Below are 17,204 nucleotides of genomic sequence, written 5' to 3'. Positions count from 1 at the left end.
AGTCAACCTTGAGCCTGGTGAGATATGAACTTGCAGTAATTGCAGGCAGCTGGTGTTACTTAACAGCACTTTAGTCTGCTGCGCCACCAAGTCTTCATGACTATGTGTGGTGACTTTGGACCAATCACTCTTACCATGCAGTTTTTGTTGTTGATATAAGATAATCCATGTTTTATGATCCCATCTGCACCACAATTTCCATTGCTAAGCAAGGCAATAATTTGTGCTTGACTTTACGAAACTTTTTGCCACAGTTAAGTGAATCACTGCAGTTATTAAAGGAATCACGTGGTTGTTAAGCAAGTCCAGTTTCTCACATTGACTTTGTTGTTGGAAACTGGCAGGAAAGATGATCACATGACCCTAGGATGCTGTAACTATCATAGAGGCAGGTTGCCAAGTGCCCAAATTTTGATCATGTGACCAGGGATGCTGCGACAGTCATAAATGTGAAGACAGTTATAAGTTACTTTCTTCAATCCCACTGTAACTTTAAATGATCACTAAACAAATAGTTGTAAGTTGAGGATTATCTGTACAGTTTTTGTTGATTTCTTATTTTAGATGTATAATGTACCTGTCTCTAGAAATTGTTTGTACATTAAAAGGATGTAAAAATATTAAGCAAATAAACTGTACTCTAGTAACTATTAAAGAAAATTTCAAATATTTATTTTTCTTTGAAGAACAAAATATACCAGTAGTTAATATGGCTTTGGATCAACTCCTGTGTGTTAAAAGATGCAGATAATGCCCTTGGCTGGCATTTGGAATTAACCGATCAAGATATTAATAAGTGTACATTTTTCTGATCCTAACCCTGACTTAAAAATTATTATTTAATACTGGAAAGAAAAATGCATATATGAATTGCAGTAGTGGATTATTCATTTGGTTTGTGAGTCATAACTGATTTCCACCTTTTTTTAAATAAGGATCATGGAGGACTTTTAAACAGTATGTTAAAATCTTTTAAAGTTCTATTTGTTAATTTTATTGCGATAATTAATCTGATGACATATTTATAGTGTTGTATGTATAATTTTGACATATTTTTAAAAGGCCAATATATGCTTTTAAAAATTATTAATAATTAAATTCCATCAAACATTCAAGGTCTTTGATCTTTGGCATCAGGCTGAATTAATCCTGAGTCCATTCCTATATTGTAGTAACATCATTTGGAGGCTCTCTTAGCCTGTTAGAAAAAGCAAATGAGATTCAGAATAGTTTGGGACTATTAGGTCAATATTTTTTGACTTTTCAATCTAATTTGGGAATTCTGGGGATTGACGTCCAAACTTCTTTTAAGTTTTCATGGTTAAAAAAAAACACTGGTCTAGGTGAAACATGGGCAAGTCACAGAAACATTTAGGTCTTTTACAATAAATGATATATATAATAACAACCAGCCTGTAAAAATGTAGGTTATTCCCAAGGAAAAATGAGTTTTTTTTTCCTTTCATAGCTTGACTTGTAGAAATGGATTTATATGTTAAAACTAGATGAATGTGCAATAAAGATGGAGAGTCTATTCTTTTATTTCCTATTGATAAAGGGCAGCACTATTCTGCCTGATAAGGATTTCTGAAAAAGCCAGAAATTACATACACTTTTTCCAAATTTTCTTGATCCTTATTAAAAAAGAAAAAAAAAATATTGCCAGCTACATCTCCCCCTCCCGCCTCTTTCAGGTATTAACGTGCCTATAATGACTTTTTTATGCCTTTCTACGTCATGCTAGAAGGTACTCCCGGCCCTCCAACCACCCACGAATAGAATAAACTGAACGGCCCAATTTGGTTTAGCCCTTCCTCCCCCGACCGGAATGGTACATTCCGCGGGGGGATGAGGAATGATGAACTCAAGGCTTTTTTGCCTTCGATGGTACAATCCATAATCGTTGCTGTCATTTCTTTTCCAAGCACGTCACATTCCAATCTCTTTCTCCCCCCCATTGGCCTGCCCTTAATGGTTCGCTCCAATCACCCCCGTCCTCCGGCTAGCTTTCGCGTCACGATCTCTCATTCTTTAGTTCGAGCCGGCTCCGCCCCTTCCACTGTGCTTCCACTCCCTTCCTCCGAGCTTATTGGTTCCTTTTCTCCCCGCCGAAGGAGTAATTTTCTTTTAAGCTCCTCCCCTCTCCCCCACTCCGGGACTGCGAGTTCGGTGTTGTTGGAGGAGCGGAAAGAGGTGGGGACGGCAGCCGGGACAGGACATGCCCCGCAAGAGGCCGTTCAGCGCTAAGCAAAAGAAGAAGCAGCTGCAGGATAAACGCGAGCGAAAGCGGCAGGGTGAGAGGGGTGGGGGGGAATCGGGAGGGGGGCGGGGCGCCTCTCCTTCCAAGAAACATCTGGACCATCTTCCTAGCTCCCCTTCCTCCTTAGGAGAATATGCTGTCCTTAGCACCTGGATTATCCCCATCCCTTCCTCTCCCTCGCATAGCCCATCACGTTTTGGAGGGGAGTGGGTGGGGAGTTTCCCCTTATCTCATGATCATCCATAGACACCCATGGGGAGGGGGGTGGCTCTTCTTCTTAAAGCAATATTGGTTAATGGGGGAGGCGGGGAGAGAAGTGTGACCTTTCCATTCCCTCCTTTTGGGGTTATATGGAGAGAAATGATTTGTAGACAACAAAAGCCTTTCCGAAAAGCATTTAGAAAGCACTCTCTCTTCGGTTTGTCTTCTGAAGCTAAGTGCCCCCCCCCCCCAAAAAAAAGAAAGGTGGCCCAAATTTAACTAAGATGACTGTTAGGGAAGCGGCAGTGGGATTGCACATAAAAGTCAACTTTTTTCTTGAAGCAGCTAACCCCCCTTCTTCGTTTAATGGCAAAAATTAAGAGCATCCATCTCTTGAGCATGTTAGAAAAAGCAGCAGTCTCTGGCTTCTACTTTCCTGCTTTAAAATCTCGGTCGAAATTAAATCCAGACCATCTTCCTAAATCTTTGCAGAATGACTTTTCCTTTGGCCTCTAAGCTATACTTGGAAGATAACCGTTTCTTTGTAAAGCTGATTTCTTTGCCCTAATATCTGCAATGCAGTGGGTATTATATCACTCTCTCTCTTTTTCCCACTTAAACTGCTTGTTAGAACTACTACTTATCCCATTCATAGGTACAACCTCTTCCCTGAAACTGAGGAGAAGAAATATATTTCAGACATGGGAAATAGCATTTACCTCTAGAAATATATATGGGAGACCATAGGCATTCATTATAGTCTACTTTTCCTCTTTCATTTAATTTTCTTCCTAGTTATATGTTTTTATTAAATATCTCCCAAGATCCTTCTATAAGGCTTTCATTTAGAAGACAGGGGAATTAATTATTAGAGAAAACGGGTATTGTGCAATAATTAAAGTGTACTAGAAATGTCAGTCCTGTGTCCAAATGTCAGCGGAGTCATAAACCCCCTTAAGTAACCTTGGGCCAAAGATTTGAAGCAGACCTACTTCATAGAGTTTTTGTGAGTCTGACAGGATAGGAGGTGAGAGAAACTATTCAAAGTACCTTGAAAATGGGGTGGGACAAAAATGTAATGAACAATGTAGCCATGATAAGAATGTCATTTGTACTGGATGGGTTGTCACAAATCCAAGATTTTTATGTGGGCAGCAATCCTGAATCCTGCTGCACAATGTGTCTGTGGCATGGAATTTTGTTTAGGATTGCAGTTTCTAGATTTCATATGGCACCCGTGTATTTTGCAACTCCCTGCCAAGCTAAGTGGGGATCTATCTCCTAAATGGCAGGAAGGAAAGCAGATGGGATTACAGAATCAAGAGGTATGTTGAGTCGTTCATGGCCTGTCGTGCATGGCAAGTGTTCTGTGTTTAGTGTGGTGGGTTGCCAATTGCATAGGCATGTTCCATATTCTTCCTCATGATGGTTGACGGTGATGCATATGTGGGCCTAACCTTTCATTCCAGAGTCAAAACGTGGGGTTTTCTACCTACATACGTATGGGCATCAATTTAAAAAAGTGTCATAAAAATGAATTTGCATGAGTGACAGTGTCACTGGGTAGTGTAACTGAACATCCGTGAGCCATTCATAACCATATAATGCAATAACTTCTGATGTGAGTATATTTTAAAATAGGAGCGGTCCAGGCTGCCTGGGAGATTTTGTAGACTTTAGCATCTTTAGAAGAAAGCAAAAGAGAAGCATTGGAGCCTCTTTATGTAGTTGGGTAAAGTAACCAAGGACATTTTGCAAAGGAGAGCAGTGCCTTTGCAATTAGAAAAAAAGAGAGAGAAGTGGGGGAATGTAAATGGTTACTGTGCAGAACACTTTGGAAAAAGCTAAGCCTTCACCACCAGGAGTAGGATGACAAAAGCTTTTGGAGGGTTATGAATTGTGTGCTAATAGTACTGAAATAACACTGCAGGGAATTAAATGGGCAGCTGGCTGGGAGCAAAACTTTTGTCTGGCAGCTTTCAAACACATAACAGAAAAGGGGAAAGTAGGCGTGTGTCCTTTAACTGATGATCATAATAATCTCTTTTCTGTAGTACACTAGAGTCTAGCAAGTGCATCACATTCAATTCAAACGGTGCCAAGAACAGATCTTTGGGCAGCTTTTCACAGCAGTGTCCTTCCAGGGCAATTCAAAATAGATAAAATGGTAAAAGTGTCGATTCTGGTAATATAAAACCACAAGTAACATTTTTCAAAGGAAAAACAGTCTAAGCAATATTTGCTTAGTCTCCAGCAAGGTTCAAGTTAAGGCCAGACAGTGGCCACCAAAAAGCCAGTAATTGCCAAAATAGCAGAGTATCTTGGCTGAAAGGCTTTTGAATACACATAGTTTTTTCAGCCCTTTGAGAGAGCTGGAACTGTAGGTTGCTTGCAATTCATCCTAGTTTGAGAGCCACCCAGAGAAGGCAACTTCTTCAGTGCCTAACTTTTTAAAAAGTTTACGCTTTTTAGGTCAGAGTAGCTAGCAACCGCATTGCTGCCAATCCGAGGAATTTGGAAAGGGTGTAAAGATGCAGAGATAGTTCCACAATTCAGAGCCACAACTGGTTAACAGACATATTTAGAAGGATTCAGAAGGACACATTGCTCAGCGTGGCTTTATATAATGTCGTCATGATTAGGAGCTTTGATAGCTCCTGTATTACAGGGAATAGCGCCAGACTAGCTTTAGCCAAGCCCACAAAGTTAAGCAAGGTCAGGCGTAGTTTGTACGAGGAGGGGAGGCCACTGGGAAATCTCATAATTGAAAGCTAGTTTGGGAAGTCACCCCCTCCCCAAAAAGGTAACTTTTCTGTATTATTTACCCCCCTCCCCAAATGATGGGTTAGTCCATGAAATGTCTAAGATGAGGATTTTCAAAATTTTTCAGGCAGCAGAACCTGTTAGTTTACAAAAAAAGAAAAAAGGGAGACAAAAATTCTAATGATGGACTTTTCTTTTTTAAAGTCTCTCATGGCAACCATCAACCTCTGGCAGATCTGCATTTAAAAAATCCTGTTCTAGGAGTTGAGCGCAACTTGTAGGAGGCTTTATTATCACATCTTCATCATAAGAAATATCCCTGTCATATACCTGAATTTATTCTTGTTTGCTGAAAAAGAGTTTACATTTGTTTGATGAATCGATCCGCATAAATCAAGATTGTCAGAGTTTCCTTGATTTCTCAAAATGGGCATTCTGGTTAAAGGAAAAATGAATGGCACGGCAGGGTTTGAATTAAGAAGAAAACAGTGATTTGAAGGAGCTGAGTTATTATTTAGAAGCAATCTTGAGTGTCTACTTTCTCTATAATTGTAGTTCCTGCAGCCAAGTTTTGCATTTGCAATCTAGGTGTTGAGAGTATTTCCATTCTCTATTAGTTTACCTCATTTTCAAGGTATCATAACCTACTTGCTCATCTGTACAAAAATTTATTACCGTAAAAGACATATGTAATTTATCATCAGATGCATCTGTGAATCTAATAAAGAGAGTTCCAGCTCATAAGAGCTTATGGCTTTTAATAAAAAGTACTTATGTTAGTTGGAAAAGGTGCTACTAGCTCCTGCTGATTTTTTCCCCTCAAAAACACCTATTTTGCCCATTTAGACAGAAGGTATCAGCTCAGTGCTGTAATATTCCAGAAGATCCCTAGATGGCAGCAAAGAGATACAGAAAAATGCCAGCTCTTTGTTGCCATGCATGGCTAAATGAAATTTTGCAAAGCCAGATACTATAGTCCTGATCCACATGGAGTTTCTTGATATCTATAGCTAATCAATTAATGCTTGAAGGCTCCTTTAATTAAACTGTTACCATCCTTTTGTTGCTGTTGGTGCCTTCAAGTTAGTATTGACTCCTAGCAACTGCCTGGTCTAATCCCTGTAATTTTTATGGCGAGATTTTGGAAGTCATTTGCCCTTGCATCCTTTCTAGGTCTAAGATAGAGTGACTGGCCCAAGGTCACCCACCTGGCTTCGTGCCTAAGGTGGCACTAGAACTCACAATCTCCCAGTTGCTACCGTGGTGTCTTAACTACTGCACCAAACTGGCTGACTTCCCATGCAAGTTAGCCAACAAGTAGTCCAGAAGTGAGTTGAATGAATGCAATGGTTTACTATAGTTCTTTTCATCTATAAGTAAGACAAGTCTACATAATGTTTGTGATATGCGGATGTCATCTTCTATTATTCTTGTTTGAAAGGACATATGCTGACCTGTTCGGACCACCTGATTTCTCCCCCAAGTAGCAAAGTATTCAGGGTTGAAATCCAGCAGGTTCTGACAGGTTCTGGAGAACCGATAGCGGAAATTATGAGCAGTTCGGAGAACCAGTAGCGGAAATTTTGAGTAGTTCAGAGAACCGGCAAATACCACCTCTGGCTGGCCCCAGAGTGGGGTGGGAATGGAGATTTTACAATATCCTTCCCCCAGGAGTGGGGTGGGAGTGGAGGTTTTGCAATATCCTTCCCTTCCCTTGCCATGCCCACTAAGCCACACACACCATGCCCACCAAGCCACGCCCACAGAACTGGTAGTAAAAAAAATTTGGATTTCACCACTGAAAGTATCCATTGGTACTTTTTAAAAGAATTTATAATCTGCTAGTTATCCTTTCTTGTTAATTGTAAAGCCCCAACAACCAAGAAAGACACGTAGAGTTGCTTTTGAGCAGTTTCCTTTATCCTTTAGTGTTTTATTTATTTATTTTATTAATTTTTTATGTCGCCCATCTCCCTACAAGGTGACTCGTTACTTACCTACCAATAGAAATCTTGCTGAACCAAAGTAACTGCAGTCCTGTAGTCCTTGACTTACAACCATTCGTTTAGTGACCATTCAAAGTTACAATGGCACTGAAAAAAGTGAATTATAACTGTTTTTCACCCTTAAAATCGCTGCAACATCCCCATGGTCATGTGATCAAAATTCAGCTGTTTGGCAATTGGCTCATATTTATGAAAGTTGCAGTGTCTCGAGGTCATGTGATCCCCTTTTGCTACCTTCTGACAAGTAAAGTCAATGGGGAAGCCAGATTCACTCAACCACCATGTTACCACCTTAAAAAAGCAGTGATTCACTTAACAACTGTGGCAAGAAAGATCATCAAATGGGGCAAAACTCACTTAACAGCTGTCTCACCAACAGAAATTTTGGATTCTGTTGTGGTTGTAAACTGAGAACTACCTGTATTTGGAACAGGTGTATTTTGGGAGTTGCTAGGGAGGAGCTTTCTCACAACCAAACTATCTAAACTTTGCTGCCCCTTTGCCCTCTGGAATTTAATCCCTTCCTCCTGGGAATCCAGACTACATTCCACTACATTAATGGCCATAATAGCTTTTCATTATTAGCTTGCTTTCTAAGGAACTTGGCTTGTTCTACCTAGCTTCAACTTTGCTGGGAATCTTTTTCACATATTTTTTTTCCTTCTTGATCTTGTTTTAGCTTTGTTCTTTATAGCTTTCTTTTACTTTTACTCCACTATAGTAATTAGTATGTTTAGATGTGAACAGTCTTTGACTCTTTTTTGAGGAAAATCAAGTTAAAACACTTTTAAATAAATACAGGAATCTTGTGGGCCAAATGGCCTAACTTTAATTAGACATATTTGTTTAAAGTTTCTCAAGATCCTTTATTGGCTTTGTGGAAGTAGAAGAACTTAGTAACTGGACAAGTTACATTTAATTTAAATATTAAATATGTATAAAATAGCATGTTGTACAGTACTACTTTCAAATTTCCGAAAATCAACACAAAGTTACAATGTCAGAAAAAAACCCTGAAATCATTCTTTTGCTTGAAAGATGCTCTTAGACAATTGATATCCTGATATACAAACGATGGCTGAGAATGTAAAGATCTGCAGAATAATCTATTTCTCTCCCACCTTTTGCCAAACAAAGTATTGTGTATTGAAAGAAAATGACAAGTTTGAAGTTGCTGTGGACCTTCCTGGGGATATTGATGACTCAGATTCAAAGTTCTGACGGTCACCCACTCCCACGGTCACATGATAGCACTTTGGATGCTTGACAGCTGAACCAAATTTATAGTAGTTTGCAGCGTCCCATACTCAGTGACTGTGTTTTTATGACAGTTTTGCCCAAAATCATTATTTACTTCTGTTTGTTTTTTTTTGGCAAAATCGGTCCACAGTGAACTATTGGTTCGCTTAACGACTGCCGCAAAAAACCCTCATAAAACCATGTTGTTCATGTGGGTGACCTGATTTATGACCGTTACGAATTACAACCATGATGAGCAGGCTTCATTATGGTTGTAATCTGAGGACTATCTGCATAGTCTCTAGAAGAGGGGCAAAAGAGTCATTAACGTCCAAGAAGGAATGCTCCATAGGCATTTTTATGCTGAACTCACCAGTGAAAAGTATATATTGAAAAAAAAAGGAGTTTTAACTCTCTGATTTGGGATCAAAATTGTCTCTATACAAACATATTCACAAAGCATGCCTTGATAAGAAAATACAGGTAGTCCTTGACTTACAACAGATCATGTAGTGATCATTTAAAGTTACAACGACACTGAAAAAAATGACTTATGACTGCTTTTCACACTTACGGCTTTTGCAGCATTCCCATGGTCATGTGACCAAAATTCAGAAGGTTGGCAACTGACTCCTATTTATGACGGTTGCAGTGTCCTGGAGTCAAGTTTCTTGGGGTCAAAGGTGGCACCTTTTGCGACCTCCCGACAAGCAAACTCAATGGGGAAGGCAGATTCACTTAACAACCGTGATATAACTGCAGAGTGATTCACTTAACTATTGTAGCAAGAAAGACCATAAAATGGGGCCAAACTCACTTAGTAAATGTGTCGCTTAGCAACAGATACTTTGGGCTCAACTTTTATTGTAAGTCAAGAGCTACCTGTTAAGTGAAGTCCTTTAGCAACCTGACAAATGACAACAAGCTCAATTGGGTATCAAGGAAACTAGTTCAAATTATATTTGGATGATGGATAGCTGGTTGTCTTCCTTACTGTTGTAACCTCCTTTAATGTGGGAAACGCAGTAGCTATATGGACCAACATGGCCATTTCTGAGCATTCTCAAGAGCAGAAATCTACATGCTAGCGAATCACCCAGTGGAGACAAAAGTGCATCAAATATTGCATATACACACACTGTGTTTATGTGTTTAAATGCTTTGGGAGGATGTCTCATTTAGGGTGATCTATGCGGTGGCTCAATGGCTAAGGTGTTGAGCTTCTTGATTGGCAGTTCAGCAGTTCGAATCCCTAGTTCTGAGTAACGGGGTGAGCTGCCGTTACTTGTCCCAGATTCTGCCAACCTAGCAGTTTGAAAGCACGAAAAAATGCAAGTAGAAAAATTGATGGGAAGGTAACAGTGTTTCGTGTGCTTTTGACGTTTAGCCATGCCGGCCACATGACTACGGAGACGTCTTCGGACAGCGCTGGCTCTTCAGCTTTGAAACGGAGATGAGCACCGCCCCCTAGAGTCGGGAACGACTAGCACATATGTGTGAGGGGAGCCTTTACCTTTACAGCCCTCAGTGAAGGAGGAAATAAATCTTGTGCTTCTTCTTCTCCTTTGTGTCCTGAACCCTTGGCCTGCCAAGTGTTTTCCTTACCTGCGGTCTGTCTAGAAAAGTGTTTTTCAATCTTGGCAGCTTTCAGATGTGTGGACTCCAACTTCCAGAATCCCCCAGCCAACCAAGTTGAAGTTGAAGTCTTACACAACTGAAAGCTGCCAAAGTTGAGAAACACTGATCTAGATATATGGAGGGGTGGGAGTAGCTGAGGGCAAGAATGCGCACCCCTCCTTCTTTGCTGTGCCCCATCTCTCTGTCTACTGAGTGGAAAAATCATAATACCAAGGAAACCTGTTGCGGAATCTTTCTGACAATGATTGTTTGTGCTTCTCCCATCAAGGTCGAAGGATTGAGCTCATCCAGAATCTAACAATGCAAATCCAAACAATCTGCTAATGATTGTCCCATCCTCCTCCCTTCCTCGCTAGCCTTCCTTGTATTTCTTGGAACTAGATTTTTTTTCTCTCTCTCTCTCCAATGGTCTCCTTTCCCCTACCACAAATAGCTTCTTTTATTCTGGAGTAGTTTTGTTTCCTTGCTTTCAATATTACTTTGCAACCCCAGAAAATATGGGTAGAATCTCTGGCAGTCTGGATTCCAATTTTTTCTATTGTCTGTATCTCGGTTCCTATATTTTGGTTCCTCCTCCTGCTTCAATCCCTGATTCTTGGAATTTGAACTATGATCTAGAGCAGGGGTCGCCAACCTTTCGGACCCCAGGGACCACTAAATTCATAATATTAAATCCCATGGACCACTAATATTATCTGCCTAATGACTGGCTGGGTGGGGGTGGCTAGGTGGTCATGTGACTGAGTGGGCGTGGCCAACTCAATGTCACTCATGTTGAGGGGCACCTCGCCAGCCTCTACTCACCCCTCCCCTCCCAGCCACTTCTTGCCTGCCTGCCTAGGCTCCTTAGGGCCCCAACAGGACGCAATTGTTGGAGCTAAGCAGCCACCACGAGAAAGACTTGGCAAAACAGCTCAGTTCAAATTGGATCTGACCAAGAAGGAGGCTCAGCAGAAGCTCCTCACTGAGGACTAGGAGCATAGGCTTTCCAAGCAGAGAGAAGACCTGCGGGAGTGCAAGGCCAGGTACAGGCGCCTGGAGGCTCAGTGGGCTGAGATGTTCAGCCAGTTCCAGGCCATGATGCAGTCCCACTGGAACGAGGCCCTCCGGCTCTTTGCCACCAGAAGCGCTTCCCTCCAGCCTTCACCAAAGCCCTGCACCAGGAGGCTGAAGCAGACCCCAAGTCAGAATTTCTGCCCCCCTCCAATCCACACAAAAAGACCCCAAAGGGAGAGACTCTTTGTAGCAACACAAACGTTCATTGCATGTATTTGTCCCAGGGGCCATAGTTTGAGGACCCCTGATTTAGTGCAATATAAAAAATGCAAATAATTTTTTTGCGGACCACAAAAATTTTCTCACAGACCACCAGTCGTCCACGGACCACCAGTTGGTGACTTCTGAGCTAGAATTCCTGAATGTTAAGGCTGTTTCCCCCAGCAATGCCAGTCTAAGTACTTAGATTTAGCCTCTTCCCAAGTTCTCATGATGTTTAGCTAACCTTGTTTGAGCATTACGCGAAGAGGCCTAGATTTCTCCCAACCTGCGTGTTCTCTGCATCTTCTCATAAGCAGCTGGGACCTCTTGTTGTTAGATTGCAAGTGATACTTGGAGCCACAAACTGTTGTTGCTGCTGTGAGTTGGTTTCAGGGTGGATAAAAATCTATGATTTTTAAAAAAAAAAATCAAAAAAATCAGATTTTTTTTATTTAAATCGGATTTTTTTTATTTAAATCAGATTTTTTTGATTTTTATCGAATTTATTTGAATAAAAAACTTTTGGGGTAAAAATCTATCGTAAGATAGTTTTCTATTTAAGATACATAAATAATTTAGTTTATTCAGCATGAAATGGAGCTTAGTTATGTAGCATGAGGCTGTATATTCTGCAACACTGGGACTATCGGTGAGTCAACAGTGGGTCAAAGGAGTAGCAGAGAAGACAGTTGCTCTTTAAAAATTATGATTTAAATCGAGTTGATTTAAATCAAGCCTTTTTACTAGTGATTTAAATCATGATTTAAATTGTGATTTAAATCAACTCGATTTAAATCAAATCCACCCTGGTTGGTTTCTGAAGCTGTTCTGCCTAAGAAAAGCCTAGTCCATCTCAAGTGTTTCTCGACCTTAGCCGCTTTAAGATTTGTGGACTTCTGTTCCCAGAATTCTGCCAGCCAGCATGCTGACTGGGAGAATTCTGGGAGTTGAAGTCCACCCATCTTAAAAGAGGCCGAGGTTGAGAAAATTTCTAGATTTCCTGTGCTCAAAGATTTATAGGACTTGTATGCTGCTTACTTGTAGAAAGAACATTTTGGCCTCTCTCAGCACATTTTTGAGTCCTCTTGGATAGTTTTATTGCTGTATTTGTTATTACTAGTGTGGCTATTTTTCTTCTTAAGGGTGGAAAACGGTATAAGTTACAGTTAGTTACAATAAATTACAATTGGCTATGGAATTCTGGGAGTTGAAGTCCACAGGTCTTAAAGTTGCCGAGATTGAGAAATCCACAATAGTATCAAGTAGAGATCTTGACTTTCCATAGCACAGGAAGACACAGTTAATTAAAGTGGCAATCAGTGTTTTCAAGCCATTCCCCTTGGCTATGTAGACAGGAGGCACCAAAAACAGGCACAAGTAGCAGATTAGACTAGGTTTGTGCAGCTTGCATTCAAAACCAAAGCTGGCTAAGACTGATTGGGATCTGACTTTGAAAATCTGAAGTGTACTACATAGCCTGCACCTGTCCTGTAATTTACCCTAATGCCAAATGCAATCGTTCTTGAAGAAACCATTATGATCGCCATGTAAAATAGCCTAACTTTCTTTGTTGGGTTTCCCTTTGTTGTCTTTCCAGGCTTTCAAGATGGTGTGAGGTCAAGTTCAAACAGCCGGAGTGGCAGTCATGACCGACACGAGGAGCACACAGACACGTCGGATAGCGAGTCTTTCTCTCTGCAGGTTCGCAAGCTCAACCAGCAGCCTCAGCTCCGCAAGCCAGGTGAACGGGGCTATGATCCCAACAGGTAATAACCCGGGATTTCTGAGTGAACAAACATTTAAGGCCACCTTCCCCCAAGTCTGCCATTCTCCATTGTGAGGGTTAGCTATAAGGCAGGGGTGTCAAACTGGCAGCCCATGGGCCGGATGCATCACACACAGGCCACGCCCACCCCAGCTCCGCGAAGGGGTAAAAACAGTGGTGGGTTGCCCCCGGTTCGGACCGGTAGTAAAACTCGCGGGAGGCTCCACCCACTGACCCGGATGTCATAAGTTATCTGCACATGCGCGATGCGAACCAGTAGTAAGGGTAAGTAGAACCCACCCCTGGGTAAAACGTTGCGATACGTGATGGCAATGTGACACCGCAAGTTTGACACCTGTGCTATAAGGCAATTGGAGAGGAGCAGAACATGCCCAGCAGAGGTGGTATTCAGCCGGTTCGGACCGGTTCACCTGAACCGGTAACAGAAATAGCGGGTGGGCCTGCCCACTCGCCCCAGCTCTGTGCCATCCTATTTAGGCACATTTTTGAGGCCGGGCGCATGTGCGGAAGGTGCGCGTGCCAGGAAAGCACATGCACGGAAGGCCGGGCGCATGCGTGGGCGTGCGCACACTCATGTTTGCAAACTGGTAGGGAAAGTAAGTGAATACCACCCCTGATGCCCAGTCATCCGAAGTTCTCTGTTAAGGACTATCTTACTTGTGCTTGCAGATCTTCACAGGCTTAGTTCTGCTGGTTGGAATTCCTGGAATCATCATTCTGACATATACAGAGAACATCTAGTTATGGAAAGATGAAACGCTTGGGGCCTGTTTGCTTGATTTCTGGTCTGGCATCCATTGTTCAGTGTCAGAAAAGATCAGCTTGATCTCTTCTAAATATTGGCTGAGACTTATCTCTGAAGTGATGATCAGACTTCATGACGTTGTTAGATTTTTTTAATTGAATATTTTACTTTTGTTTTATTGTATTTTTATGATTGCGTCACTTAACGGTTCTCATGAAGTATCCAGCTTCTTTTTGTGTTTGTGGTCTGAAAGCAATATATTGCAATGTACTTTTTTTTTTTTTTTTTTTTAATTTGATTTATATGCCGCCCTTCTCCGGAGACTCAGGGCGGCTTACAATGTGCTCAGCAAAAATGGGATGCACAGTGCGGTGTTTCGGGAGGCCAAAAATGGCTGTATTCGGTGTATAAGATGCACCAACATGTCCACCCTCTTTTGAGGGGGGGAGTGTGTCTTATACTCCAAAAACTATGGTAAATTCATAATTAATAAGGCTGAACCTCTTATTGTTATTGGTGTCTAATAGTCCAGTTTAAATGTGGTCCTTCCTTCAAGCATCAGCATGCCCAATATTATGTCCAAGGGATTGTGCGACTCCTTGTAATCCTGAGCTAAACAGTGTTTCCTAGTTCTCAGTTATAATGGAAGTTCCCTCCAGGCTCCTTCCCCCCTTCCCCCCACCCCCCAATGATCCCCTCCACTAAATCCATCATTATTATTTTCTCTACTGATTAGATACCGGCTGCACTTTGAGCGGGAAAGCAGAGAGGAAGTGGAGCGGAGGAAAAAAATTGCCCGGGAGAAAATCTTGGAACCGGTGCCAGAAATCGAGACAGAGGTGGACATAGAAGATGTTTACAAGACTGGCTCAGGTAGGTGAAGATGATCAAGAAAAAAGCTTCTTGATGGGTGGGTGAATCTGAAGGGCTTCCCTCTCTCGGCCCCCTGCCTTCCCGCTGCCATTTCTTGTTCTTAACAGACTCCTTTCCTGGTCTCTGGAGATTTTGCTTCAGGCAGGAGATCCATTTACGATGGGGAGCTTTTAATTACCTGAAATGCACGAGTCTGAAGGTTCAGCACAAACGGCCTGCTCCTCCATCTGTTTCTAAACGCAGCATAAATCTCTTACTGTGTTTTTTTTCCAACAAACGGCCTACTGGCTGAAAAAAAAAAAATTGGGAGTTCCAATCCCAATTTCAGACTTGGAAGCCATCTTCCTACTTTTGTGCCTTCAGGCTTCAGGCCTGCCACAAATTTTACTGTGGGAAAATGGGAGGGGGGATTGTATAGAGTGAAGAAGATAGGTAGTCAAAATAGAATTATTTTAGAAAGTCAAGGCCATTGTGCCCTGCAGCTGTGCTGAGAAGAATGAGGAGGTAATAATCTATTCTGGAGGGTACCTGATTGGTTTATGTGGGTGAAGGGCAAGGACTTGAAGTTTCTCTTGGGTGAGGAAAACCCGGAAGCTCTCAGATTCGGGTTTTCCCAGATGTGCCAATATGACATCTCTAATAAAAATTAGCTTTGAGGAACTTCAGGCCTCGGAGTTTGATTTCATTGGGGGTGTTACTTGGAACCCTGACAACCAAGATATCTGAAGGCCATGAAGTTGGGGAGGGCTGGTTTGGATATCAGATTCTGTTTTTTGCACTGATGCTAAGTTAAGAGTCTTTTATAATTTTCCCATTCTTAATACAGGTAGTCCTTGACTTATGACCACAACTCTGCCCCAAATTTCTGTTGCTAAGCAAGACAGTAGTTAAGTGAGTTTTGATCCATTTTACGACCTTTTTTGCCACGGCTGTTTAAGTGAATCACTATAGTTAAGTTAGTAACCTGGTTAGTGAATCTGGCTTCCCCATTGACTTTGCTTGGGACACTGCAACCGTCATAAATACCAGCCAGTTGCCAAGTGTCTGAATTTTGATCAAGTGACCCCCGAGGATGCTGCAACAGTCGTAAGCGTGAAAAATAGTCATAAATAACCTTTTCCAATGCCATTGTGTAACTTCAAATAGTCACTAAGTGAATAATTGTAAGTCGAGGACCACTTGTGTCATCCTTCTTGTAATAAGGTCCCTTCCTGCTTCTCAATCAAAATTAATTTAATGTCATTACTGTAGCAACCACAGAACTGCTGTCAGGACATTTCTCTTCCTTCTCTAAAGTGACTTGCATTGCCTGATTTTCAGATGCATTCTTAGAGAAGAAAGAACACAAGAGGTTGTGTACATTTCTTGATTCACAATATTTGTAACCTCTTAGGACTTTATTCTCACTTCCTTCGTGATGCTGGCAGGTTTTCCTGATGCTTCTTGTGTTTTTCTTTTTCCAATAGTACTAGATTTTCCTAAACGTCCCCCTTGGAATTACCAAATGAGCAAGGATCAGTTGTTGGCCCGAGAGGAGAAGTGCTTCCGGGAATATCTTGAGAATATCTATAGTACATTCCAACCCAACCAGTTGAGTTACTTTGAGCACAATCTGGAGGTAAGCCCTTGGAAGATCTAAGCTACATCGCCCCCAGGCAGCCCATTTGAAGCCCCCATAATGCATTTGAGATCAGATTTCTCCTTTGGGGAAGGAAATAAATGCCTTGAACCTCCAAAAGTTTTAAGGCCCCTGAATATACCTTGTTTCCCCAAAAATAAGATATCCCCTGATATTAAGCCCAATTGGGCTTTTGAGCACATGCGTTGAAATAAGCCCCCCCTGAAAATAAGCCCCCCCCCAATAAGCCCTCTCCAAAAATATTTAACCGCATGTGCAGCCAGTCCCCGCCATTTCCTCTGCTTAGGGTTAGGGAGACAGAGCTGGAAATCAGGTAAGATGGCAAGAGGAACCCCGTCTTGCTCCACACGCCCCACAATAATAAGACCTCCCCAAAAATAAGACCAAGTGCTTATTTCGGGGTTCAAAAAAAAATAAGACTGTCTTATTTTTGGGGAAACACAGTATATATATATATATATATATATATATATATATATATATATATATATATATATATATATATATATATATATATATATATATATATATATAAAAATATATTCCTTAAACCTAAGAATACAAGGCAAGGCTGAGTACAGGTACTCCTTGACTAAATAATTATAACGGACCCTGGAATTTCTGTCGCACATTGTAACAGTCATAAATAGGGGGCCATGATGGCTCACATGGTAAGATGCTGGGCCTGCACACTGCTGTGGTCTGCAGCTCGATTCCCGTGAGGGAATAAACCATGTAGGGACAAGAAAGGAGCCTCCCCCGAATGCCTACCGGCATTCAGGCATCCTGTGTGTAAA

At 41.5% G+C, this 17,204-nt stretch overlaps 1 protein-coding gene across 1 annotated transcript in view; it reads left to right on the top strand.

The window, feature by feature from the left end:
• The first annotated feature begins 2,170 nt into the window (after positions 1-2,170).
• GNL1 (G protein nucleolar 1 (putative)) overlaps positions 2,171-17,204 on the top strand; it is a 36,775-nt gene continuing 21,741 nt past the window's right edge. Inside the window, exons 1-4 of the mRNA XM_070933469.1 lie at positions 2,171-2,294; positions 12,962-13,130; positions 14,632-14,768; positions 16,235-16,386. Of these exons, the coding sequence (XP_070789570.1) occupies positions 2,219-2,294; positions 12,962-13,130; positions 14,632-14,768; positions 16,235-16,386 (534 nt within the window). The 5' untranslated portion in view covers positions 2,171-2,218. The remainder of the gene's footprint in view (positions 2,295-12,961; positions 13,131-14,631; positions 14,769-16,234; positions 16,387-17,204) is intronic.

This window comes from Pituophis catenifer, unplaced genomic scaffold, assembly GCF_029215685.1.
Source record: "Pituophis catenifer annectens isolate HBS135680 unplaced genomic scaffold, rPitCat1.0.hap2 SCAF_2, whole genome shotgun sequence".
Taxonomy (NCBI): domain Eukaryota; kingdom Metazoa; phylum Chordata; class Lepidosauria; order Squamata; family Colubridae; genus Pituophis; species Pituophis catenifer.
This window is presented reverse-complemented; position numbering and strand designations above follow the sequence as displayed.